This window comes from Dermacentor variabilis, chromosome 1 (assembly GCF_050947875.1).
Source record: "Dermacentor variabilis isolate Ectoservices chromosome 1, ASM5094787v1, whole genome shotgun sequence".
NCBI lineage: Eukaryota > Metazoa > Arthropoda > Arachnida > Ixodida > Ixodidae > Dermacentor > Dermacentor variabilis.
Window position 1 is genome coordinate 144,935,750 of NC_134568.1, and position 26,475 is coordinate 144,962,224.

A 26,475-nucleotide genomic window follows, 5' to 3' on the forward strand; every position below is an offset into this window, starting at 1 on the left:
CCATGCTGTCGCTTTCCCTGTTGTCCTCATCACTGTTATTCGGCGACGCTTTGGTAATAACAGAGGCAACGATGGCGAAAAGTCAAACCTTGTAGCCGACATATTTTCGCGGTCGCAGCAGCATTGCCGACCAACTGCTCCTTCGAATCCCAAATGCCACACACTGAAGTCAACGATAGATCCCTCTCGCGTGCCAGCACCGACTCCTTCGTGCCATGTTCAACCGCATGAACAGTGTCCAATATTTCCATGCTGCGCACCTGGTTTCTGTCCTTGCTTGCACGACACCACAACACGGGTCACAATGCTCCAATTCTGGCACGGCGCTGAAATGATGTTGATATGGCTTCACCCTTCCAAGTGCCCTCTGCGTTTGCGCTTGGAGGCCGTTCTGACCTCTGAGGCTCGTTGTTCTTCCGGGCTGACGTATCACCACGATTTCGCAATGAAAAGTGGAAACACTATGTGTTAAACTATATGTGCGCAGTAAGCTGGTACGGTTTATGCAGATACAAAACGCATTTTGTTCAATGGCCGCTGAGTCAGGAATTTGACCTTACTACATTTAAAACGAAACTACTGTGTAACCGGGTACAGTTCAATGAGGTTTTACTGTAACGGTTATAATGGCCACATTTCACGGCATTTATTATTTTCCGACCCTGCCTATTCAAACTGTGTCCTGATATAATGAACGTTTTCATAGGTGCCATACTGTTACAACGAACACTTAAAACCCATTCGCTGTAAAAAGGAGGACACACGTGAAGTTTTAAAGCACAAAAGCACGGCTGAAGTTCGTTTTTATGAATAACTTCTCCTCCGAACCCCTCCCTGTCACTTCAGGTGTCCCTCAAGGCTCAGTCTTAGGACCGCTTCTTTTCGTAATATACATTAACAACCTTCTGCTGCATGTATCTTGTCCTGTTCGCATGTTCGCTGACGACTGTGACTAATATCTCTGACCAAGCATCTCTCCAGAATGACCTTAATAACGTGCAGGACTGGTGCAGCCGTTGGCAAATGGCCTTGAACCCTAACAAGCGCAAATTTATTTCGATTTCCCGCCGTTGTAATCCTTATCTCTCTACTTACACAATTGCAAATGTCCCAGTTGAATCACTTCTAGCCTATAAGTACTTAGGCGTAACCCTGTCCCACGACCTCTTCTGGAATGTGCATGCGACTAACGTAATTTCGTCGACGAACAAGACCCTTGGGTTCATGAGGCGTCACCTTCATCATGCTCCACAGCACGTCAAACTACTCGCATACAAACCATTCGTCAGACCACAATTCGAATATGCCGCCACCATCTGGAACCCTCATCAAACATATATCATCAATGCACTGGAGTCAGTTCAGAATCGTGCGACTAGATTCATCCATTCTTCATTCGCATCGCCACGCTCTCTATCACAATTTTTTTTTACAGCTCACTAAGCCACCCACCTTACGTCACACCATCATCTTCACGCATGTCATAGCGCACCAGCCATCAACTCCAAGTTTCTCGTCCTTGAACACGAACTGTCACTTTTCAATCTTCATTTTTTCCTCGAGCTGCCTAGGACTGGAACGACCTACCCTTCAATGTCGCTGCCATCACATGTCATTTACAATTTCTAGAAACTGTTCAAACTTGTATTTTCATGTAACACCTGCCTTTTCTTGTGTCCACATGTTAACCACTCCTTATGGAATACCCCGAATGGGGTCTTTAGGGTAATAAACTGAAATGAAATGAACTTGGCACCCCCCACTCTAGTCCGACTCCAGTGAAGATTTGACCGCTGAGACTAGCAAGCGCCATGTGGAAATTTCGGAAGTTGCGAAAAAGGTCACATGGTTTCAACCTTGCCAGGGTAAATGTAATATCAGGACATGTCTCCAGCATGCTTCAGGGTGAAGGAGTACAGCGAACAGCAGCTGTGGCCGCCACTCTTGAAGGCGCCACGACGGTGGAAAACTAGTGCAGAGCTCTCTGTGCGGTACCGAGGTGGCACCGCATGCCATCTTGGAAACTACAGCAGCGGCACTCTCATTTTTGCACAGTTTTTTGTGTAGCACCGTGTGCACTACGTTATGTACACTATTTGGACAAGTTGGACCAATTTCAACCAACGGCCTCTCAAGCGTTGCTATCGATATTCATGCAGCCCAAGTTGGCATGAACACGGCACAACACGTCTCTGCCACGCAAAGCTGGATGAGTCCATGGTTACAGTTTGTTGATGCTTCATTTACGTTGTTGCTGATAACTGTTTGCAATAGTGTTCTACATCTTGAACCTTGCACTTTTTGACTGATGGAACATAAACGAAACTGCATGGCTCTCGGTGCACCTATGGCCGATGCTGCAGCACTAACAGCAAAACCTTTGCCAAGTGCCAGCATGTTGCAGTAGTTTCCCCTTCCAGCCAACTATAACGCTTCACTATGGTATGCAGAACTCACTCATGTCCCGCTGATAGTAAAATATATTACAAACTCTCGAATAAAAAGTGGCGGCGGATGTGCCCGTAGTTTCGAAATGGCAGGTGACCAAAACCAGTCGGGCTGCGTTTTCGAAAAACTGCGGCACCGCATTTCGTTCTTTAGATGACATTTAATGTAAGCTTGCAGTTAGATGTGGAAAAGTGCCGGGAACAAAAATGAAGGTACTAAAAATCCTTTCTTTGGACCATAGTGGTGTAGAACTGTAACAGCCGACACCAACTACAGTGTGTTTAATCCTTGCGCGTTTCGAAGTGCGAGTCCGCATATAGCAATATATTGGTACTACTGATATACAAACGAGCACTTTATGCAAAACTAATCAAGTTCATTATAAACAGGTTCAACTGCAGTGTGATTATTGCACAAATTTGTTTGTTCATTTATTATCTTTTGCTTTTTTGCATTGTTGTTGCATTTGGGTTTCTATGAACAAAAACTGCTGTTTCACAACATACAGCAGCCCTAATATTGGATAGGATGAACTTCAGATATAATGGACATTTCTCGCTGGATTATTGCAGTCTATTGTGACAAGCATAAGTTCTAGCACTGTGTGGCCACCTGTCTACTCTTACACCATAGAGTAACTGTAATTTTGTGAGGTGTTAAAGGAGCCTTGCAACACTCCCTAGAAAGCTTCTTAGGTGGCTCCGATAGCAGCATCATGATGCAGCGATTTCTTGCACTTAATGTTACCGTGCTGTCGAAGTGTAGCACTATGATCATTGGTTAAAAATACAATGTGCGATCTATGTTTGCACACTATAGTTTGTACTACTGCAAAAAAAAAAAGCTATGGCATTATGCTTTACAACCATTTTAACTATTGCTGAACTCTATCGTTACCACTAGAAATGTACTCATTTTCAGTGCTTTTATGTTTCAACATTTTACGTTAGGACCTAGTAGTCGCAACATAAACTTCGATGCATAACATCATAGCGTGATCACTGCTTTTTTCAGTGGATATATATAGCAGCAGTAATTGCTCAGACAAATTTTGAAAATTCTTTAGGCTCGCAAAACAATGGTTGTCAGGTGGTCAGAGAGAATGCAGAAGCCTCCTGATGATTGAATATTGCTACAGTCAGCTTTTCTGTGCAAGCAAGGTGGTCTAGTGTGTGTTCAGCTGGCTATAGAGCCACCACATGCTTTGTTCAGTGCCTGTACAGTGCTGTACAGTAATTTGGAATGTTGCACAGGCAGTGTTCAAAATGTAAGTACACTAAAACCTCGTTATAACAAAGTTGAAGGGGGGGTCATAATTTGTTATAACCATTACTTCGTTATAGCCACTATCCATTTCTATCCACAGTTAGCAAGCAAGAGGGGATGTACTCACCACCAAATGTCGCAGCAGCCCGCCACATGAAAAAGAAAACGGCTGTTGCACGGAAAAAACCTAGCAAAAAAAAGACAGCAAGGAATTGCTACTTTATTCGTGCCAAATCGCTCATCACTGATCGATCGACAGCACACTATCTGGTGGCTCACTTTGCAGAAAAAAGTCCTTGTTAGATTTTTGCCGCGTCTTCTTCAGGCAAATGATGGCTTTTTCAGCTGCAGCTGCTATTTCGAGTCCGTCCTCGCCGTCGTCATGAGCGCCAAAGAAGAGTCGCAGCAGGTCTGCCGCATCCAGCGCTTGTGCGGGTGTTGGTACGTCGGGTTTGCCAATATTAGGCTCTGGGCTGTCGTCAACACATTCGTCAGTGTCGTCATTAGGCACCCCCGTCACAGCGCACACAATTTCCGCCTCCATTAGCTCTTCCGTCGTCACTACATCAGCATCGGCACTGACATACGTGCAGAAGGTGTCGCAGTTGGGCACAATGCCGCCGTCAAGGAGAGCATCCCACGCCGCTAGGGCTTTGTCGCCCGCTCGTCTATCGTGGACTCTCGCTTCATGCTCATATTGAGCAGAATCCAGTCGATCACACACTTGTGGTACCCCGACTTTACCCTTTGAGGGTCGATTTTTTTCGCCATATGGGACCGCCCAGGGTCGATTTTTTTTTATTGCACATTCCAATTCTTCTTAGGGACTTATTTCGAAAAAAATTTGCCGTAATTTTTCTAGGGTGATGGTAAAGTGAGAAAAAAATCTTTTGCGTTGGTATATATGCACTCTTCATTCATGAATAACAACAATAAAAAAAGGAAATAAACTTATCAGAATTAAAAATTTTATGCATTTTTATGCACATAGTTCAAGGCTTTGAAAATCCACACACAAGAAAATTTCGCAAGCCTCAAATGTTCCTGCTGTTACACTAATACGTACGTCCATAGCATAATCGAACTGCATAGGTACGCGCACTCAAGAAAACTGTTTGGTTGTGTGCCCATAAATAAAAGCAACATGTGTGACAAACTTTGCTAATCTTCATCTTATCGCCAACTAGCTAGGGCAATTAGTTTTCGCCAGTCTTTAAAAAAAAAAAGAAACGGAAACGCATGCTCAGCGGCATCCTTCCTATGCGCACCCCTGTGAGCACTAAACGAGCGAGAAACAAGCGGTCGCCCTTTGAGCGATGAGAAACGAGATAGCCATAAGTTTCGCAAGCGCAACCACCCGCGAAACAAAATCCAAACGACCGCCTGCATGCCCGCGCACGCGCGCTAATGCGCGAGCAATAGTATATAGATGCACAGGAGCAAACTAGCGCTAAAACAAACCATGCAACGAAAACCGAGCGAGGTAGGCATGTGAAAAAAATTCCCTGTATTCCCACATTGTGGCAGCACATGACAGAAAAGAAAAAGTTAAGAAATTGGTGCGCTTTTTAAATGTACAGACAGCGCCGTATATTTACATCACTGACCGTCAAAGGGTTAAAATTCATGATAACTCCTCTGTCAAGGGGTTGCACAACTGCAGTACAGTTTGGCGGCAAGAAGCATAGCTCGATGTTTTTGAGCACAGCGGCAGTGTCTGGGTGGGCCGCGCAGTTGTTCAGTACAAGGCATATCTTCCGGTTCAACTTGCTGAGCCACTCGTCCCACTCCCGCAGCCATTGTGCGAAAATTTCTCTCGTCATCCAAGCCTTACGGTTGGACACATAACTCACTTGGAGCTTTCGTTTGCCTTTGAAGCATCGTGGTCATGCACTTTGCCTGACCACGAGGCCCGGCACCTTTTCCGACCCATCCATGCTGGCACAAAGCAACACGATTACGCGGACCTTGCTCTGTTTACCGCCCTAGCAGAGTTCACCTTTAAGGGCCAAGGTTTTTTTTGCGGCAGCATCTGGTAGAACAGGGCTGTCTCATCCGCGTTGAACAACTACTTGGCACTGTATTTTTCTAGCAGCTGTCAAACGTTTATCTCCACCCACACCAGTGCAGCTTTGTGGTCGACAGACTGCGCTTCCCTGCTGACAGCTCTGCCGACGATGTCGTGGTGCTCTTTGAAACGCTGCAGCCAGCTGACACTCGCGACAAAATCATTGTGCCGCATGATGCACGCGAAGTCCCTCGCTTTGTGCTGCAACAGTGCCCCACTCACAGAAGTTCCGCTTGCTCTTGCGTCCAAAAACCACTTGAAGACCGCTTTCTCTACAGCTTCGAAAGCGGGAGCTCGCAGCTTCTTTTCTGTTCAAAATTGTTGACGGTATGCTCAACGCTATGCCGAAATCTTTGGCCACTTTTTTCTTCTTCACACCAGACTTGACGGCTCTCAGCATAGCTACCTTCTGCTTGATTGATATCATTTTGCGCTTCCGTTTGCCATCGTCCATCTCCTTTCTGACATTGGGAAATCGCGAACAAACCGATAGAAACTGGTATCGTTGACGCGCACGGAGGCAACGGCAAGCAACAACAAAACCACAGTCGGCGTCGCTCCACGCACGCAGCGGAAGTGTGGGCGGTTCCACCGGTTCCACGGGAAAAGGAAGGCTGGGAGATGCGCATGGGAGACGGGAACGTTGTGCAGTACAAGACATTGGCCTGACGGGTACCAAAATGCTCAGTAAATGCTCGTTGTGAAAAAAACAAACAAAAAATTTACAACGATTACGTTACTTCCCAATGTGAAATTTGAGCGCAGCTCTTCAGCTGTTTCAGCTTTTCTATATACTGAGGCAAATAATTCGAGCAAGACATCTATGTTGTGGGGGTTCCACTCTGCATGCGGCTAGGGCTGAAGGCAAGCTCCGGATCTAGCCCCACACAGTCGCTCCGTGGTACTCCCCAACCCGTAGCACGGGAATCGTGGCTACATGGAGTTCGAACGAATAAGGCAACCAGTGGCGTCAACTGTAACAATGTTCATTGCTACAAGCAATAAAGAACGCTGGCAGAAGGAAGTCCTCTCTGCTGAGAAGTAATAATAGGCTGGCCTCGTTGCCTGGGATAGTCAGGCAAACGAGGTCACTCACAGGTTTCGGCAGGTACTCCAGTCCGGCAGGTTAGGGGTCCGGCATCAGAGAGAGAGGGTCTCCCCCGGTGGCGCTGTTTTGTACCTTCTTACCTTTGTGAAGGGAATGTCCTCCTCACCCGTCAGCTACCTTCCCGCGAGCCGAGGAGGAAGGGTGTGCGCGCATCATAAGAGCAAGGGTTCTAGAAGCGGGAGAGGGCATAGTGCGCCTCTCCCGTGTCTATGCCGGCTTTCGACGCGACCGCAATGACGTGGGGGATGATGGGGGCATGTGCTCCCCACATCCTCCTCCCCTTAAGAAGCCCCCATACGATGATGCTGGCACCTAGGTACGCCCGAGGAGTTCGGGTGCCCGTTTGCTAAAGTTCCCGCCAAGGTTCGCGATCAAGGCAGTGTTGCACACACCGGCTTTGGGCGTTGGGCGTCAGCTGGCAGATACTTGATGCCAGCTCGAAGGTGCCCAGTCAAGCGGCACTGCTCAGCTTGCGAGGCAGGATCGTAGTCCGGTCTCGAAGGCGGATCTCCGTGCCGCGCCCCTGGTGTCGGCTGCACAAGCCGGGAGGTCGTTCGCTGGGCGCTGGGTAGTGGTTCGTGTGGCTGCAAGGCAAGCGTAGCACCATCAGCGCCGCAGGTGCCTCAGTTGTGCCCGCGAGTACTGCAGGCGATAAGTAGCATGACTGGCTGGATCTGGGAACACCGTCAACGCCTGTTACGAAGGTAATGGTTGTCTGCATCATCAGCAATTTCCAGCACAGTATAATCACCGCACTGGCCCTTGCAAGTCTTTGGTCAATGCACACACTGCATGCAAACGCATTGAATTGTTCATGCCACATTCCCGTTGTGGCCTGTGTGGTTACTTGAAGACTGGAACGACGACTTGCCGTCAATACTCGGCGCTCTGCTGTCGCTAGACATTTGCTTCCCGGCAGGAACTAACAAGGTGCCAGCATGGTCCGCACTTACGAATGGTCCTCGCAGTCATTGGGCTAAGCAAATATAGCAGTTGGATCACTTCCGCCTGCTATGCAAGTTGTAACGTGGCTGCAGGCTCGCCATTCGATTCTGGCTGCTCTCACTCACCGACTGCGGTTGAGGGAGTGTCTGATCTTCATCCCACTGCTCATCACGCGGCACGTAGCGTTTCAGGTCGTATATGTGTACTGGCCCGCCGATCGGCTTTCCTTTCATGTTCTCAAGCCGGTAAACAAGTGAGGAAACCTTCTCTCGCACTTGATACCGCCCGGTCCACTTCGGCGCCAGTGAGGCAGCTAACTGTTTGCTAGAATCGCTGAGAACATGCTGGCGTCGAATCACCAGATCACCCACTTCGTAGCGGACGTTCCGATGCGAGCGGTCGTACTGCGCCTTCTGTTACGCCCTAGCAGTGCGAAGATTGCGGTGTGCTTCGTGTAAAGCGTCCGTCATCTTGGCACGTAGGTGCGTCGCATATTCAGATCGTGCTGCCGGCGCGACCGACATTCCGCTGCGATCCGCGAGAACTCTATCCAATGGATTCGGCAGCTCTCGCCCCAGGTTGAGAGAAGAAGGTGCATACCCAGTCGAACGGTTCACTGTCGATCGCAACGCCAACCCGATCTCTGGAAGGTAGGTATCCCAGTCCTTATGTCTTTCAGCGAATGCGACAAGCATGTGCTTAATTTTGCAATTGACCCATTCAGTGTGCTTCGACTGAGCATAGTAAATTGTCGTTTTCTTGTGCTTAATGCTAAGTGCAGCGCACGAGTCGACGAAAACCTTCGCAGTGAAGTAGGACGCATTGTTTGTTATCAATTGCTCCGGGAAGCCAAACCTGGTGAAAACCTCGATAAACTTATCCATGATCACTCGTGCCATCAGTTTTCGTAAGGGGAAAAGTTTGACCCATTTACTGAAGTGATCTGTGACTACCAGCAAGAATTTGTTCCTGCTCGGTATGGTGGGATACGGTCCCATGATATCACATGCCGTGATTTGCCAGGAAGTCTGGCTGTCGAGAGGCTGCATGAAGCCGGGTGGTCGTCGACCTTGGGGCGTCATGCTTTGGCACGCATGACACGAGCAGGCATAGTGTATCACGTCTCGTTTCATGCCTGACCAGGTAGCGAGGCGACACAACGTAAGTCTTGGGGCCGCTCGCGTGCCCAGCGATGCACGAGTCGTGAAAGTAGCGTAGCAGTGCTCCTTGCAACGCGTGTGTTATCACCACCTGAACACCTCACTTGTGTCGTCCTCGTTGGGAATATACTTCAGCAGGACGCCGTCGGAATTCAGCAGATAAGAATCCAGCGCGCTCACAGCATTACCAACTTTTCCAGAGCGCGCCGCACCGACAGCAATACCAGCTGCTTCCATGTGTGCGGTGGCCGCGCCACCCTGCTCCCAGAGCTCGTCAAGCACTTCTCGACAAAACGGGTCCTTCTGCTGAGCCTCGAACGGCTCCTCTCTGCTGAAGACAACTCCTGCGGAACCGACAACATTTACGGGGTTCACGCTCTCGCCCAGGATCGACGGTTGTTCCACGTTCCTTACTCGGGCTACGACTTGGGTTTCTCCCTCGCCTCGGACTGGCGCTCGCGAAAGTGCGTCAGCTGCGGCATTGCTTTTTCCTTTGCGATAGTGCACGGTGAAGTCGTAAAGCTGCAGCAGCAGTGCCCAACGCACCAGGCGGCCACTCGGCTCGCTCAAGCGTGTCAACCAAGTGAGAGCCATGTGGTCAGTCTCAATTTTGAATGCTACTCCATCGAAGTAATAGTCGAACTTTCGTAGAGCGACAACTATTGCGAGGCACTCTGTCTCTGTCACCGAGTAGTTCCTTTCTGCCTGCGTCAATGAACGACTCGCGAACGCAACCAATCGGAGAGTGCCTCCATGCTCCTGAAGCAAAATTGCACCAAACCCAAGGACGCTTGCGTCTGTTTGAATCAGAAACTCCCTACTCAAATCGGGCGGCTTCAATTCGGCCATGTCAGCAAGCACCTTCATAACGCCACGCATTGCTGCCTCCTGCTCTTGACTCCAAGTCCACCATTCGTCTTTCCTCAAGAGCTTCATGAAAGGAGCTTGCACTGCCGCGCAGTCTGGAATGAATTGGCAATAAAAGTTCACCAATCTCAGAAAGCGTCTCAGTTCGCCGATATCTTTCGGCGACGGGTACCTCAGTACAGCCTCGAGCTTATCCTCACTCGGCAGGATGTCGCCGTTGTCCAGCCTGAATCCCAACAGCGCTATTCTCCTCACAGCTATCAGAGCTTTGTTCGGGTTCAGCGTGATACCCGCGGACCTCAGCCTGTCTAAAACGTCTCTCAAGTGGCGCACATGCTCCTCGAAGGATTTTGAATGAACTACTGTGTCGTTTAGATATGCGAAAGCATGTTACCACTTTGCGTCTCCTTGCACTCGGTCCATCAACCTCTGATAAGTAGCGGGAGCTCCGACCAAACCAAAAGACATTCTCTTAAATTGAAAGAGCCCCCGGTGACAAGTGAAAGCCGTTTTCTCTTAGTCACGCTCGTCCATTTCGACCTGAAAGTGTCCACGACTAGCATCGAGCGTTGTGAAGTACTTCGCCCCGCCTAGGTTAGACACTAAAGAGGAAATGGAGGGTAGAGGGTACGCATCCTTCTTCGTAACTTCATTCAGCCTGCGGTAGTCTACACAAACGCGATAAGTATTGTCCTTCTTCGATACTAGAACTGCCGGGAAGCCCCATGGGCTGTTCGACCTTTCCACAACGCCTGTGTCGATGAGTTCGTCTAAGGCACTGTCAAGTACTTTCCGCTTAATCAAGCTAATCAGCCGAGGATTACATTTCCATGGTGCAGCATCACCCATGTCTAGCCCGTGTCTGACTAGCGTAGTGCGGCCCGGACAGTCCGTGAAAATTGCGTCGCATTCGTACAACAGCGACGACAGTCGTGCCCTTTCTCTTTCTGGCATGTTGTTGACCTCTGACAAAGCGGGTGCGCTACCCCTCGCAGAACCGTGGCACACTGCTCTGCCACCGGGTCTCTCTCCACCTCTTCACCGATTACTGTTCACTCACTTGGCTGTGGCCGGGTGTGGCCCGCTCGCGCCACACCCGGAGACTGGTGTGTCTCCGCTGGCACGGACGCTTTTGCGAAAAGCGCCCGTACCGTTCTCTCGGTAACCTCCGTTGCCGATGTCTATCACAGTGCCCGACTTGACGAGAAAGTCTCGACCCAAAGTAACAGGCACTGATAGACCGAGGAGATGTACGAGGCGTTGTCGCGTGATGCGTTTCCCCCAACGGATCACTAACCTAGCTGCACCGCTGCGCGATTTTGCTGTGCCAGAAGCAAGTCGGAAGGTGGTGTCATTATCTCTCAAGCGGAGTGGTTCTCGTGGAGGTGATGCAACACCTCGTCACCAAATTAAGAAGCGCTTGCTCCGGTATCCAATAATGCAGCGAATTTCTTTCGGGCTATCGTTAGCTCGATGAACGGCGCCTGCGAGTCCGCAACACCCTTACGCGACAAGCCAAAGGCGCAAGTAACCCAATAGCACCGGTTGTGTTCAAGATTGCCCAAGATCGAAGCCTCGGTGGCCTGGGCACCCGTTGCTCCACTCCGGCCCATTGTAGCTTCCTTGCACTGCATTCGGCGTGTGCCGCTCCTACGGTCTCGCAACGGCCTCACGTTCCTGTCGCGGCGCGCTCAGTGCGGCATTAGTTGGTGTTGTTCTCAGCGTGTAGGTTTACGAGTGCAAAGCGCGGTCTGATAGCTCCCAACTATGCTGGACGTGCTCCTCAGCGAACGATGCCGACGCGCCGACTCTAGACGAATGTGAAGTGATCGCACCACCGTTCCACGCGCGGCGAGGCTCGAGTGACAACGCTGCAGGTGGAGGTGGACGGTATGCTCGCGCTGCAAAAACGTCCCCCTAGATGCGCTTCTCCTCGGCGGCGAGTTCGTCTAGGTCTCTAAACCTAGATCCTCTGAAGTAGGCTGCGAAAGTAGGGTGTGCCTGCCGTGTGACGCGCTCAACTCTCTCTGCATCGGTGGCGAGAGCGTTCGCAAGGCGATAAAGTTCGTCCATCGCTCTAACACACTCCAGCATGGACTCGTCCGAATGCTGGGTACGAAGCTCCAACTCCTCCTCAAATGCCACTCGTAGTTGGCCGGAAGAAATTCCTCGTGGAAGTTCGCGCGGAACTCTTCTACCGTGCGGCATCGGTGTCTGGTCAGTCGGAACCATCGAGCCGCCTGGTCAGTCAGTGAAACCAGGATCACGTGCGCCACGAGTTTGGCCTCTGAAAGCCCGGTGGCTTGCTGATAATACAGCAGATGGTCTAGGTACTCGTTTGCACTCGTGCGATCTTGGTACCCACTGTAGGTGGGCATTTCTACCTTAATCCGTGGTCGCTCACTCTGCGACGAGGCTTGCATTGTGCCTTGCAGAGTGCCAGCTAAGCTCTGCATGATTTGCAGCACGTTCTGATCACGTGCGCCACAAGTTCGGCTTCTGAAAGCCCGGTGGCTTGCTGATAATACAGCAGACGGTCTAGGTACTCATTTGCACTCGTGCGATCTTGGTACCCACTGTAGGTGGGCATGTCTACCTTAATCCGTGGTCGCTCACTCTGCGACGAGGCTTGCATCGTGCCTTGCAGAGTGCCAGCTAAGCTCTGCATGATTTGCAGCACGTTCTGCAACATTGCCTCGCTCGACGGCAAACTCTCGCCCGAGGGGCCGGGTGCCTCAGCCACCTGGGTCGAGCTATTTAGTGGCATGTGTGCCTCTGTGTCCGCGTCGCGAAGCGGTGAGGGGGCCAACGTGGTACGCCTCGTGTCAAGGTTAACTTCCGATAACGTGGCATTTGCGCAATCCTGACTGTTCCGTGTGAAACACTGAAAACCAAAGCTCCCGGTCTGTTCAGCAGCTGTCGCCGCGTTAGCGATAGGTCTCTGACTTTGCGTCTGTACATCCGACAACATGAACAAATCTGAGAGGTCAGGCAAGCCAGCCACCATTGTTCGTTGAAATGTGGGTAGTCCTAGTGCCAACACACACCAGAAGACTCACCGTGTTGCCAAATTCGATCCACGTTGGTAGCGCCAAATGTGGGGGTTCCACTCTGCATGCAGCTAGGGCTGAAGGCAAGCTCCGGATCTAGCCCCACACAGTTGCTCCCTGGTACTCCCCAACCCATAGCGCGGGAATCGCGACTACGTCGGGTTTGAACGAATAAGGCAACCAGCGGCGTCAACTGTAACAGCGTTTATTGCTACAAGCAATAAAGAACACTGGCAGAAGGAAGTCCTCTCTGCTGAGAAGTAATAATAGGCTGGCCTGGTTGCCCAGGATAGTCATTCAAACGAAGTCACTCACAGATTGCGGCAGGTACTCCAGTCCGGCAGGTTAGGGGCCCGGCGTCAGAGAGAGAGGATCTCCCCCAGTGGCGCTGTTTTGTACCTCTTTACCTTTGCGAGGGAATGTCCTCCTCGCCGTCGGCTACCTTCCCGCGAGTCAGGGAGGAAGGTTGCGCACACGTCTGAGGGAGAAGCGGGAGAGGGCATAGTGCGCCTCTCCCGTGTCTATGCCAGCTCTCAACGTGTCCGTGACGACGTGGGGGATGATGGGCACGTGTGCTCCCCGCAATGTACAGTTACAACTTTTTATTCTTCACTTCTTCAAGAAATACTCCACTCCCAGTTCTTGATTGTTATGAAGGTAGCTTTGTAGTCGGAGAAATAGATGGATATATGCTAGACTTGGTGCACTAATGCCTGGTTCAGCATAGTGTACCTATGAATTCTGGCGGCGACGCCGCTTGGGCAGCTCGTTTAGCAGTGGTGGCAGACTAAGGACTTCCACAGGTTGCCTCACTCATGGCTAAGAAAGAACTGGCTGAGAATAAAGTACTTACATAGGCAGACGGATTATATCATAATATAAACCATCTGTGAGCCTCGGACAATCTGTCTGGTGCGGAACATTTCGCACCTGCCGCCGCATAGGAGCGTAGCTTGGTGCAGCTGCCTCGCTTATTGGGAGGTTGCGGGAGGCAGCGCGTAGGCACATAGGAACGTTGCACGGCGAAGAGATGGCAGCGACTGACTGACGCTGCTAGCAAGTGAACTGAAGGTGGCTTTGCGTTTCGTCTTGGGAAGTGCGCACAGACATCCGCTGATACCGAGCCGGCGCTTCGCCAATCGGAGAACACCACGCGGTCGCCGCCACAGAGGAGAGGAGGAGAGAAGGGGTACATACAGTGGCAAATGGCGGCTAGGCATTTTGGCTTGGGCAGCAGCACATCATCGAGATCAGCCGCCACTGAGCCGGCGCACTGATTGCTGCTGCACATGGGTGGCATTGGAGGAGGAGCGAAGTGAGCAAGGCTCGTGCCGTGCGCGCAGCTAGAGCAGCATGCTGGCCCTGGCTACGGAGCTGGTTATGGCGAGGCACGACGGCGCCGCGAAACGTAGGAACAGGCGCCAAAGAGCTTCACTCTAAAAAAAAAAGTTTGTTATACCCATTGCGAGGAAATTTTAGCTTCGTTAAAACAAGGTTTTCAATATATGGGCATCTATTGGAATTTCAAGGGGAATCATGTTATAACTAGGTTTTACTGTAATTAGACAGTGTAGAATTCAGGAGTCGTGGTCTTGGAGTCTGGCATCACACCAAGGGTCGCTCTCTATAGCCTACGCCTCCAGTGCGTCTTGTTACGAATATCTGGCCTGCGCTGCTAGGGCACCGCACGGAGGCTTAGCAGGCCCACACCGTCGTCCAAGCCTTCTTGATGAGGGTTGGTCCTTTCGAGATGAGTACAAGGTCGAGAGGTTGGAGAAACAGAAAAGGGTGTTTATTTACGTAGAACAGGCAAACTTATTTCCAGAACAAGAGATACTTATACTGGCTGGAGCACGGAATACAGTACATCGTTCTCACAGCACAAGCTCCATGTCAGAGCAGACTACATCTTTTTGGGAGAGCTCTTCAGGAATCTGATGACTGTGTCTCTGCCAATCATAATTGTCGAATCGTTCGCAAAATCCCACCGATAATGTCACACCATTCCGCCGAACTCAGTCTCCAATGTCACACGATTGCCCCCGCATACGAGGCAACGTTATGGCAATTTGGGAGCCTTAACTCGATGCAGTTCCTACGGAAGTCCTCGACGTTGGCTCCTTTCATTAATTAGGGGGCTCTCCTGGATGGTCAGCTTGTTAGGGCCAGGGGACTAGACTTCGAAATTGTTGCCGCTTCTACAGAGGGCGGCGGTTGTTCAGTCTGCGTCCGCCTCGTTGCCGTCTGGTTGATGCTGGTGGGACGTACTGTTAACTTCACGAAGCTGAAGCGATTCGTCTTGAGAAAGCAGGAGAGGTTCAAAGGTCGCTGCCCCCGCAACAGTTGTGAAGCTTCGGTTGAAGGTCAGTCTGAACTTGACCGACCATGGGCTCTAGTGTGAGTGACAACCCCTCACAATGGAAAGTATTTCTTGTAATAATTTGTGCATACGCTGTCGAAGCGCTGATGGATAAAAGCAACCTATGGCGGCAAAATAAAGTTGCACTTGTTATCAGTCAAACACAATTATCAAAATAACATGCACTCATGAACATCTACCGTTGTTTGGAACGTCGTTAAAACAGCTTATACGTCAGATCAGAAAGCTGACAACACAAGAGAAGCTTCTGTGTCTTCATTGCTGCTCTCATTTAAAAATTGTTGCCAAGTCAACCAAAGCACAACTTTTGCATCTCTTTATTGGAGATGTGCTAGGACCGCTAGAGGCTAGTTCTGACAATACCTCCAGTTGAAGTTTTATTCGTCCAGACGACCCAATCTGCCACAAATTGTCAGCTCTGACAAATAGTTAAAATTTAGTCGTCATTTCAGACAGTATGTAATGTTGCTAATAGAATTCCAACAGAAATGCTTAGCAATGCATAGAGAAACTTTTAATCAAATTGAACGATTCCTATAGGCATGGTAATGAAAGAGTTAATTAACACACAGCCTGGAAGCAAGGTGTTGCAACCATGGGATCGATGCATCAGTATGGCAAGCACATGGCTTGCCAAAAGCCACTTCACAGAAGCTGTCATAACATAGAATTGACACCATGGCCTCCAAGATTGGTCTGTGCGCTAGACGATCTTGGAGGCCATGGGAACACCACCAACAAGCTGAGCAGGCTTGGCAACTATAACGTATAACTGTTTTTTACATAATATCAATGCTCTGTGGCTATTGGGTGCCACACTATGATGTCATGGGAGAGTGAAATGTGACAACCAGAGCCACGAAAATTCAAGTCAAGGGTTATCTTTTTACTTGCATTTTGAAGTTCTGCGATGGATAACTTGGGTTTGTGTGCATTCACTATCGAATACCTTTTGCTCTTAGTTCTCTGACATGCTAAGAATAGATTCAGAGCAAAAAATGGTGGGCTTAAAGAAGTGTTGCAGGGCCCCTTTATAAGGCCCCTCACCAGGCCACATAGCAAATTTTGGTTATATCCTAGAAGTTGCTACATGCCCTTTTGGAAGCGTTCTACCACAAGAATTTTTCAAATTGGTTCATTAATAACCGAGATATAAATATTTCAGTGCCGTGAACCCATGATTTCAAAAGGCGACCGCCACTGCCAAAAGAGGCACTCTCTCCACTTGCCCCATCTAGCCTCTGCAAGCGAAATTCCTTCCCTGCGTTCTCCCCTACTGGAGCCGGAGAATTGCATGACGCATACCATATTTCCTCGAATCTAGGCATGGCCCGATACTAAGCCGACCCCCAAAAGTCTGAACCCAGAGAGAAAAAAAAACTTACCTCGATTATAGTCTGAACAAAAAAGTGAGGACAGCATTCACAAAATGAAAACAGCATTTATTGAATAATGAACATTCCGAGCTCATTTTACATCATCATCGCTGCTAGCCTCGTCAATATTTTCGTTATTGCTGTCATCTTCGTTATCGTTGTCATCTTCAAATGGTAAATGCCATCCTCGTTGTAGCACATGCAAAAAGCATCTCCCATTGCCCCCTCTAACGACGGACGTTTTTGTCATTGAAGCCGAAGTCCCACCTAGCTTGAACATTTGACAATGCCTTTGCGGCAAGCACAACTTTTCGTCTGAAAGCAGCACTATAGTGGCATCACCTGTTTGGTGCCGTTACGATAACGCCATGCCGCATGCCAACGCCATAGAAAAAGAACCAGCTCTGATACGACACAAATCAAAATGGTGACGTCGCTTGTGTACTAAAGTTGGCTACTGGCGCGGCTAGTAGCGGCTTTGATAGTGGCTTTTCTAGATGGCACTAGCTATGCACCATATTTATAAATTTCAATTAAAAACTGGCGCATTGTTTAAAAACCTCGAATCTAAGCCAACCCTAGAGTTTGGTATATGATGATTAGAAAAAAACTATAGGCCTAGTTTGTGTGTTTTATTATATCTCTACACTTTAATTCGTGCACTGAAGCAACAGATTACACAAATAACAGATATTGCCCTGAATAATTCTCGAAGTCACGTGTCACTATAAGGGACAGTGCAAACACATGTAAGTAGGTGCACATGTACATATACGTCAACCCTCCGCCTTGGAGCATGGCGCCCATGAGGAGGAGGCCAAAGGGCATTCGGTTTGAAATTTCAGCTGTTTCCGCAGGGCATCGCGATGTAATCCTCACCAGGCACGATCGTTAGCATGCATTGTATGCACTGCGCTTGTGAGCTCAAAATGGCCAGACCTAGTGAGGGGCCCCTTAAGTGCAGAGTTAATGATTGTGCTGACAACTAAATGTATGCCCTTATATACCCCCCCCCTCCCTTTTTGTTTTGATAGGCAAAAGGCAATGTGAGGCCTAACGTGGATGTGCAAGCTACCATCAATGGATTTCTGAGCGAAAGGCTGCATGCAGTTCTTCTGCACATCCTTGGGCCAAGTAAGCCTGTTTATTCCTCTTCACTGCTATTTTGTTTGTTACGCCCATAATAACTGGCATTGAGCATTATTGCCTGGTATTTGTTCCACAAAAGGTGTTGAGCCAGAAGAGCTTCATTTAAGGAATAGTATCAAAGCTGTAAGCAAATAGTAAACCAAGCAGGATTGTGCAATTTTTTAGCATAAGAGCATTCTAACCATGGGTATGTTTACTCATGATTAAAAAGCTTCATATTAATGACAGCAAGTTGCTACACAGTGCATAAATCAGAATGTCGCGTGAACCGGAATATAGGCAGACTCCTTGCCTTGACGTAAAAAAAAGAAAGTGGCAAGAAAGTTCTCTAAAGCTGTTAACTACAGAATGCATTCTAGTTGGTCAATTCATTCATTCAACGTCAGAAAACTGCAAAGGACAGCTGCTATTCACTTTTGACATGCCCCAATGTACACCCCCAGTGAAAGTGCTCAATGACAGCGTCATGAAACTTTCATTAGGCAGTGAGCACCTTAGTGTAGGCAGTGGAATCACTGCATCACTGAGCTGAACAGACAAGCAAGCCAAAGTGCTATCACATGCAGACAATTGAATGAGGTGCATAAAGGCTCTTTTATTCCCACAAGCACCATTCACATGCACTTCGTCTTACCTCTTTTCAGGCAGTGAGAATTTTGGCCAAGAATTGCTATCTATCATCCAAGTGGCACTCAGTGACCTGGTGGCCCTGGCATCGTCTTGCTTTGAAGATGGTGCCGAGTCCCTGAATACAATCTTCCGTGCCAGGGTGGATCCTATCTTGTCGGGGCTGAGCCGGAATCTAAGCTGCAAAACCCGTGTTTTCTTCTGCGGCTGGGTTGGCGCCTTCTGGCAAAGAGTTTTTGAAGGCTTGACATTTTCCCAGACTGCTACTGCTGCCATTGCTTCAAAATATCTTGTGCAGCGTGGCAGCACTCCAGCAAGGGATACTTCTGACACTATCTCCAGCCAAAATGATACCACTGCACCAAGAATGGATGTTGACCATCATATCACAGTAAGCATCCTTCGCTTATGAGGCCCCTATACAGCCTAGACCGCTTATAAGTTGCCAGAGTCACAAATTTCCGCATTATAATGAAAAACAAAATCTTTCAAAGGCTGCACATGTGCAAAACATGTAGATCAAGCAGCTACACGTATCTGTGAATTGAATCGTGTGACCAGGATGTTTGTACCCATTTGAATTTACAAATGTTGAAGGTTAACATCCGAGGACCCGCAGTCTTGGCACCAAACAGACAAAGTAACACAGGAACAAAAAAGAAATATATAGAGGAAAGTACCGTATTTACTTGAATCTAATGCGGACTTTTTTTCTGATAAAATGGGTCCAAAAATTGGATGCGCGTAGAATCGAGTATGACCCTAAATCTGCGTTACCATAATGCCATCGGCATTTCAAAATGGCTGCCTTGTACACGCTTCGAGCCTAGCTGCCGTAGCTTTCTTCACGTGCTGTAATACGTGGGCTTAGGCAATGCTTCCTTTGGCTTAGGTTAGTGCACCGTTTGTCTTCCCATTTTCTGCGTTTGCTCTATCAGCATGGAAGTGCCGACTGCAGACACATATGCCGAGTTCATCATGATGCCACAATTAAAAGGAAAGCGATCACGTGATTGGAGACGGACGGAAATCGAGCCGCATCACGGTTGTTCGGATTTCCCGAAACTTGCGTGCGGGACTGGCGCAAACAGGAGAGGTGTTCTACACCGGCGGCTGCTGTGTACAGTGCGGCAGTGTGGCCCCTATCTTGAAAGTGATCTGCAGTGGAGACAAGTCTACGTATCTAGGCACACTGCGCTGTGTTCTGGTCGCTTAGTTCGCATTGAAGCGAAAGGCCCCACAAAGGTAAATTCCCTCGCTCCTGCTACCGCACTGCTACCGAACCAGTGAAGGCGGAGCTTACCCCCAATCGCTCGGTAAACGAGTTGAGGAGGAAAAGCATGGCTAGGGAGGAGGGTAACTTGTAATCGCTTGTAGCTCCATTAATATGTAACGCTTCACTTAAATTGTGGTGCGAATGTTCTACTTAAGCTGTACCCTATGCGTCTACAAAATTTGTCCGAGCCGTTTCAGGGGCCCTTTAAGGCAGAAATATGGTAGTCAGAAGCAGGGGCTATGGTTTCAGGAGATATGCCCTGAGGTAGCACTTGAGGGCAGAGGCCGAAATATTCTTTTACGTGGACGACCATGTGGAGAATAGTGACGTTCTGCTACAGGAGGACGGTGGCTTTGCGCAGCATAACGTAACCACTATCGGCAACAGGTGGATCAGTTGAATTCTGGCGTGTAAAACCTCATAATTTATTATTATTATTTGGATCGGGTGAAACAGCAATATAGGTCGCGACTCGGTGAGGTAGGCAAACATAATCGATGGAACATAGTCGACTCGGCGAAGGATCAAGAGGGTGAATGGCATACGGCAGGACAAGTTGCACAATACTTGCAGAGCAGTCAATAATGGCTGAATGAACCGACATAAAATCAAAGCCTAAGATGATTTTGTGTGGGCGCTGCTCCAAGAAATAAAACAAAAGTATTGTCCGGTGTAAGATTTGGCAGTCGTAGCTGTAGGAAGGAGCTTGACTCTTCGTCAGGACTTAGGAGAGCAGGATTTATTTACGTTATTTACAGTTGAACATGAGATACATCGACAGTCTAGCGTGTGGGGTCTCTCACACCCATGCTCTTGGGACAAAGGAACGACAACACAGTATTACGAACAATCACAAGGGCATTTATTGCACCTTTCATAGATCAATGCCTGCTAGCCGAGTTGCTATCCACAAAACATGCCAATGGGCACGCGACAAATCTAGAAGTCCGACTCACCGCGACCGGATAGCGAGCGAATATGTTTGCCCCATGCTGAATCCCAACGCCTGGTCGTTCGCGCGTACGGTCACGCGAATGGTGGCGCGTTCCAAGGCGGCCACGCGAGATGGTCTCGCAGAAGCATGGATCGGCGCACGCGCGGCACGGCACGTCCGTACTGCTTGCTGTCCCGAACCCAAGAGAGAGCGCCTTCTCTTGCGGCGCCCAAGTAACCCCGCCTGTAGGTGGCGTTAGCAGCGCAACACTCACGCCATCTCTCGTACTGCGCCTCAACCACTCCGACCGCCGCGGGCGCCAGGCCACACCGTGAAGCTGGATTACAGGAGACGCGCTATGCGGGAAAAACATATCGGGGGATGCGCGAGAGTCGCGCATCCTCACATCCCCCAACCTTAAATCACTACCTATTCCAGCGAAACATGTCACACGGTCTAACATCAACCCGTGCTTCGCGAACAAGATAGTACATGCAACAGTGGCCACGCTGAGGAAATGTCCACACGCTGTCCATAACATGCGAGCCCACATTGTCCCTGGGTACACCGCTGGCGTCCGCCAGTCACAGCAGCAGCTTTGCAGACTCGACGGCACGATTCCAGGCCAGGACTCCGGAGACGACGACGCAGTAGTCGGTACAAGCAAGTGTCACTCGCGCCGATGCGCCCTGCTGGGAAGAGCCACCGTAGCTGTCGGTGACCGCCGGCTCTTTTGTCCGCCGCTGAGGGTTGTGAGCTGGATGCAGGAGGCCGCCGAAGTCGCTGCGCCGAACTGGCCACAGCATCACCATCGCCCGGGGTGACTCGATCGTAGTCCGGGGCAGCAGCGCAGATGATGTGCATGTGACAGCAAGCCAGGGGTGACTCCAATCACGCTGCGTACACTCAACACACTCGGCAAACACTAAAGTAGTGCAAGGGAGAGGAATTCTGCATGCGCATCGCCCACGTGGTACGATGTTCAACTCGGCTAGCAAAAGATGGGCAGCTACTCAGATGCTAAGTTCATGTGAACAAAGCTCGCTTCCTTGAGTCGAACGAGTAATTTCAATTCGTACGAGGCTAAATAGAATGAGGGAAGCAAATTACAAAACCTCAACGCCACGGTCCACCAGGTTGTGTCCCTCCACGTGCGACAGGCAGCTTCGTAAAGCCTTAGGCCTAAAGCGTCGCTACCCTGACAACAACCGGCATCCAAAAAGAACACCCAAAATGAGTGCAAAACAGGCAGCCGCGAGGAGACGTCAGCTCTGTTAGGTGGTCCTACCCCGCTCGGTGCACACAGCATCCGAGTTGACGGCGCCCACCATCCCAGACGGTGTCGGAGCGCCCGGTGCCAGGCCGCAATACCAGTCAGCCCGTAGTGGCACCCGTGGCCCGCGGCCACCCGGCTCCTAGAGCCGCGACTTCATCAGAGTCGAAGAGATAGGAGAAGCTATTTACACGAGAAATTCGGACCACCCACGAGGCTTCCATACTCGCTTCAGGCTTGCCAATGCTCTGCGGGCGCTGAGCCTCGTTCTCCCAGGATGCAGACCACCTGGCTCTCATACCGACGAATGTCATTAAAAAAACACTTGCGAAAAGGCTTAGCATGTTGACAAGTTCAAACACACTACAGCCACCGTCGCCTCGCTCAAGAAAGCCCGCCGCCAACGCTAGCGATCAAAATACACGCTAGGCCTACGCTTCGGTTCAAACAAAGGTCTCGAACGAAGCAACACTGTTAAAATTATCGTCCGATGCCCCAAGAGCCCTACGTTGGGCAGCCAGATGTGGGGTCTCTCACACCCATGCTCTTGGGACAAAGGAACGACAACACAGTAGTACGAACAATCACAAGGGCATTTATTGCACCTTTCATAGATCATGCCTGCTAGCCGAGTTGCTATCCACAAAACATGCCGATGGGCGCGCGACAAATCTAGAAGTCCGACTCACCGCGACCGGATAGCGAGCAAATATGTTCGCCCCATGCTGGATCCCAACGCCTGGTCATTCGCGCGTACGGTCACGCGAACGGTGGCGCGTTCCAAGGCGGCCACGCGAGATGGTCTCGCAGAAGCATGGATCGGCACACGCGCAGCACGGCACGTCCGTACTGCTTGCTGTCCCGAACCCAAGAGAGAGCGCCTTCTCTTGCGGTGCCCAAGTAACCCCGCCTGTCGGCGGCGTTAGCAGCGCAACACTCGCGCCATCTCTCATACTGCGCCTCAACCACTCCGACCGCCACGGGCGCCAGGCCACGCCGCGAAGCCGGATTACAGGAGACGCGCTATGCGAGAAAAACATATCAGGGGACGCGCGAGAGTCGCGCATCCCCACAAGCGTGACTCCCAAATGGAGCCCGCAAGACGAACATACAGCAAACAGCTTACAAGCACACAGCTCACGAGTACGTTTCGAGCACGACTACGAGCACACAGCTCACGAGTACATTGACGAGCACGACAAGGAGCACACTCTAGCAGCCGACAATCGCTGCTTATATGCACTCTGCTCGACGTCATTGAAGATGACCCGCCCTTTTGGAGGAGGATGAGGGCTTTCGACTTGGAGGAGGATGAGGGCTCACATACATGTGCCGCACACACACAGGTGTAATGGTCCGGAGCTGACGTCAGAGGGGCTTCGTAGAACTCTGAGCCGTCCTGGGTGGCGCGCCCGGGTAGAACATTGTCTTGTGTCTCGAAAAGCTCATGGGGAGGTTCCACCAATTACCTCCCCTTGAGAACTCCCCTGAGCTGACCCCGCGTCACGTGGCTGCCGGTTATCCGCAGTTCTCTGAAGTGCGCCCCGTCCCGGTTGGATTGGAACACGTGCAGCGGGCTGAAATAGCTGCAGGCCGATCCTAACACCGGTTACAGTAACACGGGCGGCACACATCCTAGTGACAGCTGGAGTTCCACCGTCGGCAACATGGACGACAGCGTGTGGGGCAGGAGTTAGGACTTTCTTTAGGCACGTACGGAAGTTCGCATTCAGTGAGTGCTGTTACAGGTATACCGTCCGCATCGACATTGGTGAGGTTGTGATGGCCAGTTAGTGTCAGCAGAAGAATTTCAGGTCGAGTCGTCATGGCAGGCTCGCCTCTCGGAGCTGCGCCTGTTAGTTTTCCTAAGAGTGGTTAGAGTTAGAAGGAGACGGAGAGCGACGAGGCGAAGGCTAGCGGGAAAGACGTGGGCGTGGCGAAGGGGAGAGGCTTGGTCGCACGGGCAGAGATGTTGGAGCAGTGTCTTGTTCAATATGTGTTGGCGGGTGAGGGCTACCAGACGGGCGCCGATTATCTCGGTGGCTCGGCCAAGGCTGCTAGTTCTGAGAACTGCAACAATGGCGAGAAATATGTCCAACACGTCCACAGCAGAAGCAGATAGGCCTGTTATCATAAGTTTGCCATTCTTCTGTGTTTCGATAACGAGGACGAGAGCACAAACTTTGTGGTAGATCAGCTACACCGGGTTAGGGGAAGTGGGGTCTGTTGACTGGGCAAAGTGTCTGGAGTCCGACATTGGCCAATTTTTGCCATACAACGGTCTGGATGAGGGATATTGTTGCGTGGTAATCGTCAGGGGCGCGAACCTGAGGAGGAACTGGAGAGGCAGCTTCAATCTCCCGGCGGGTGATGCACACAATACTGTCAGATGCAGCCCGCATAGGTGGGAGACTGCAGTCCTCACAAGTAGATATGGCAGTCGTGTTAGGAAGGCGAGAAATGTGGTGGGCAATGTGGCAGCTTCTAGCTTCTTCGAAGCGGCGGCATTCAGAAATGATATCTTGCATTGTCGAAGAGTTCTTGAAGACGAGGAGCATAAATGCATTTTCGTGATTCCTTTGGGGATATGTGCAACCTTCTTTACTTCCATTATCTTCTCGTCAATCTTGTAACAAATTGAATATATGTCACATAGGACTCAGTGCAAATCTGAACTTGGCATGCAAGCTCTTTCCGCTTCAAACCAGATACATGCCGTTCCCATGGGGTAAAAGATCAGGTCAGCGAGCACGATGATCTGGTCCCAGTGATTGCGTGTGCTCACCTGTTTGTATAGTTGAAGCTAATCTTCAACGTCGCTGTTATCCATTCTGGAAAAGCTGCCAGGGTCTAGCAGTTGTGCCAGTATGACGGTGGGCGTGGGTGGCAGCGGGCCTGAAGCATTCTCGCCGTGAGCTGGCATTGCTGGTGCAGCCAAAGAGCACCCGCTGCATCCATCGTGCGTCTGGGAGAGCCTGCAACCGCCCCCTAAACGTTGCAGGAAGAAGAGAGGTTTACAATATATTTACAGGGTATTTACAACGCATCCACTGACATACAAGTCATACAAGATGGAAGACAGTCCTCGTGCCATCAGCGAGCGTCGTCTTGTGTACTGTCCTCCACTTCGTCTCTGGCAGTGCTTCAAAACAATATGTTCATACCTGTAGACAACTGCAGGTCACGGGGCTAAACAGGACAGCACAGGGAATGCATTTTGGCTTGAGGGCGATCATCCACGGCAACTAACAGCGAATGCCTATAATGTGCGCTTACTAGTCGGAATGGCGAAAGCTCGCACATGGAGTTAAGTCTAGAAGCACTGAACTGAATTTGCAGGGCCCAGCTTATGGTCGCTCAGTCAAGGTCGCACTCGTGATATCTGCACTTTGCGACAAATGAACGCAAGACGCGAGAACGAACGCGAGATGCACCCACAGCCTCAACAAAATTTCAAATGGTTTTTTTCATAAAGCACAGCACACAGCAAAAATTTTTGAACAATTTTTCTGCGAAGCTTGAGTCTGGAAACACTGTCAGGGTGTCTACCAACCGGGAAAACCAGAAATTGACGATTTGCAAAAATGCTGTCACCAGCGCTCTCTACAGTCGCCGACCGTTTATTTGGACCTCACGGGGACTGCAGAAATGTCCGAATAAACAGGTGTCCGAAAGAGCAGATTAAGAAAAAACAAAGAAATCCTTTATTTCCACGCACTTATTCGGGCTCGTCAGTAAGCTTGAAGAAATCGTGAATGCGCCATTGCACGCTGTTCCGTTTACGCGCAATCAAATAAGCCTGAATCTCTGAGAGGGTCATACAGTCTTTATAGGCAGCTGAAAGCACAGTCACTGCTTGTACATACTCCGCATGCGACGGCAGTGTAGCACATGGTGCATCATCTTCTGACTCGAAGTCATCGTCTGGCGGCACAGCAGAAACCTGACAAATGATCTCGCCGTCATCGAGTTCTGCGCATGTCAGTACAGCAGTATCGGCACCTGTGAAACCGGCAAATGAGACGGTGTCCGTAATCGCAAAGCAGCCACTGCGCAGGTCTCGGCAGAACATTTTCGGCGTCAGTAGGAAGCTCATCGGAAGGTGACAAATCCTAGGCCTCCCGGCCTCGCTTGCCGGCATTCCCCAGCGCAGCCTGCGCGGGCACTGTCGGTGCCGTTAGACCCTTGATGCTATGTTTCCGTATGCCGCGTTGCATCACCGCAACCTCGACGCAGCACACAAAGCAAACATCACCACGCCGTCACGCCGACACCAGTCGCACAAATGAAAAATGTGGCCTACTCGCAGCGTCGTGCACGAAGAAAGAAACAAATCAGCTGCTGGATTGTCTTGACATGGCTTACTAAGCTGAGACCGGAAATGCTGTAGCTACGAACCATGCAGAAACGATGATGAGGAGCAGGGATTTGCAGTAGCAGCACTTCGTGGGGCAGCAAGGAGTCTCCGTTCAAAACAAAAATGGCGTTCAGCAAGTCAAACCATGCACCGGTCAGAGTCGGTGCATGGTTTGAGTTGGCTCAAGGAGT

General features: G+C 50.2%; 1 protein-coding gene across 3 annotated transcripts in view; it reads left to right on the forward strand.

The window, feature by feature from the left end:
* Positions 1-26,475, forward strand: part of LOC142585952 (large proline-rich protein BAG6) — a 238,728-nt gene that overhangs the window by 173,964 nt on the left and 38,289 nt on the right. For all 3 annotated transcript variants that reach the window (XM_075697086.1, XM_075697094.1, XM_075697101.1), the window contains 2 exons: positions 17,703-17,802; positions 18,462-18,835. In XM_075697086.1, the coding sequence (XP_075553201.1) occupies positions 17,703-17,802; positions 18,462-18,835 (474 nt within the window). The remainder of the gene's footprint in view (positions 1-17,702; positions 17,803-18,461; positions 18,836-26,475) is intronic.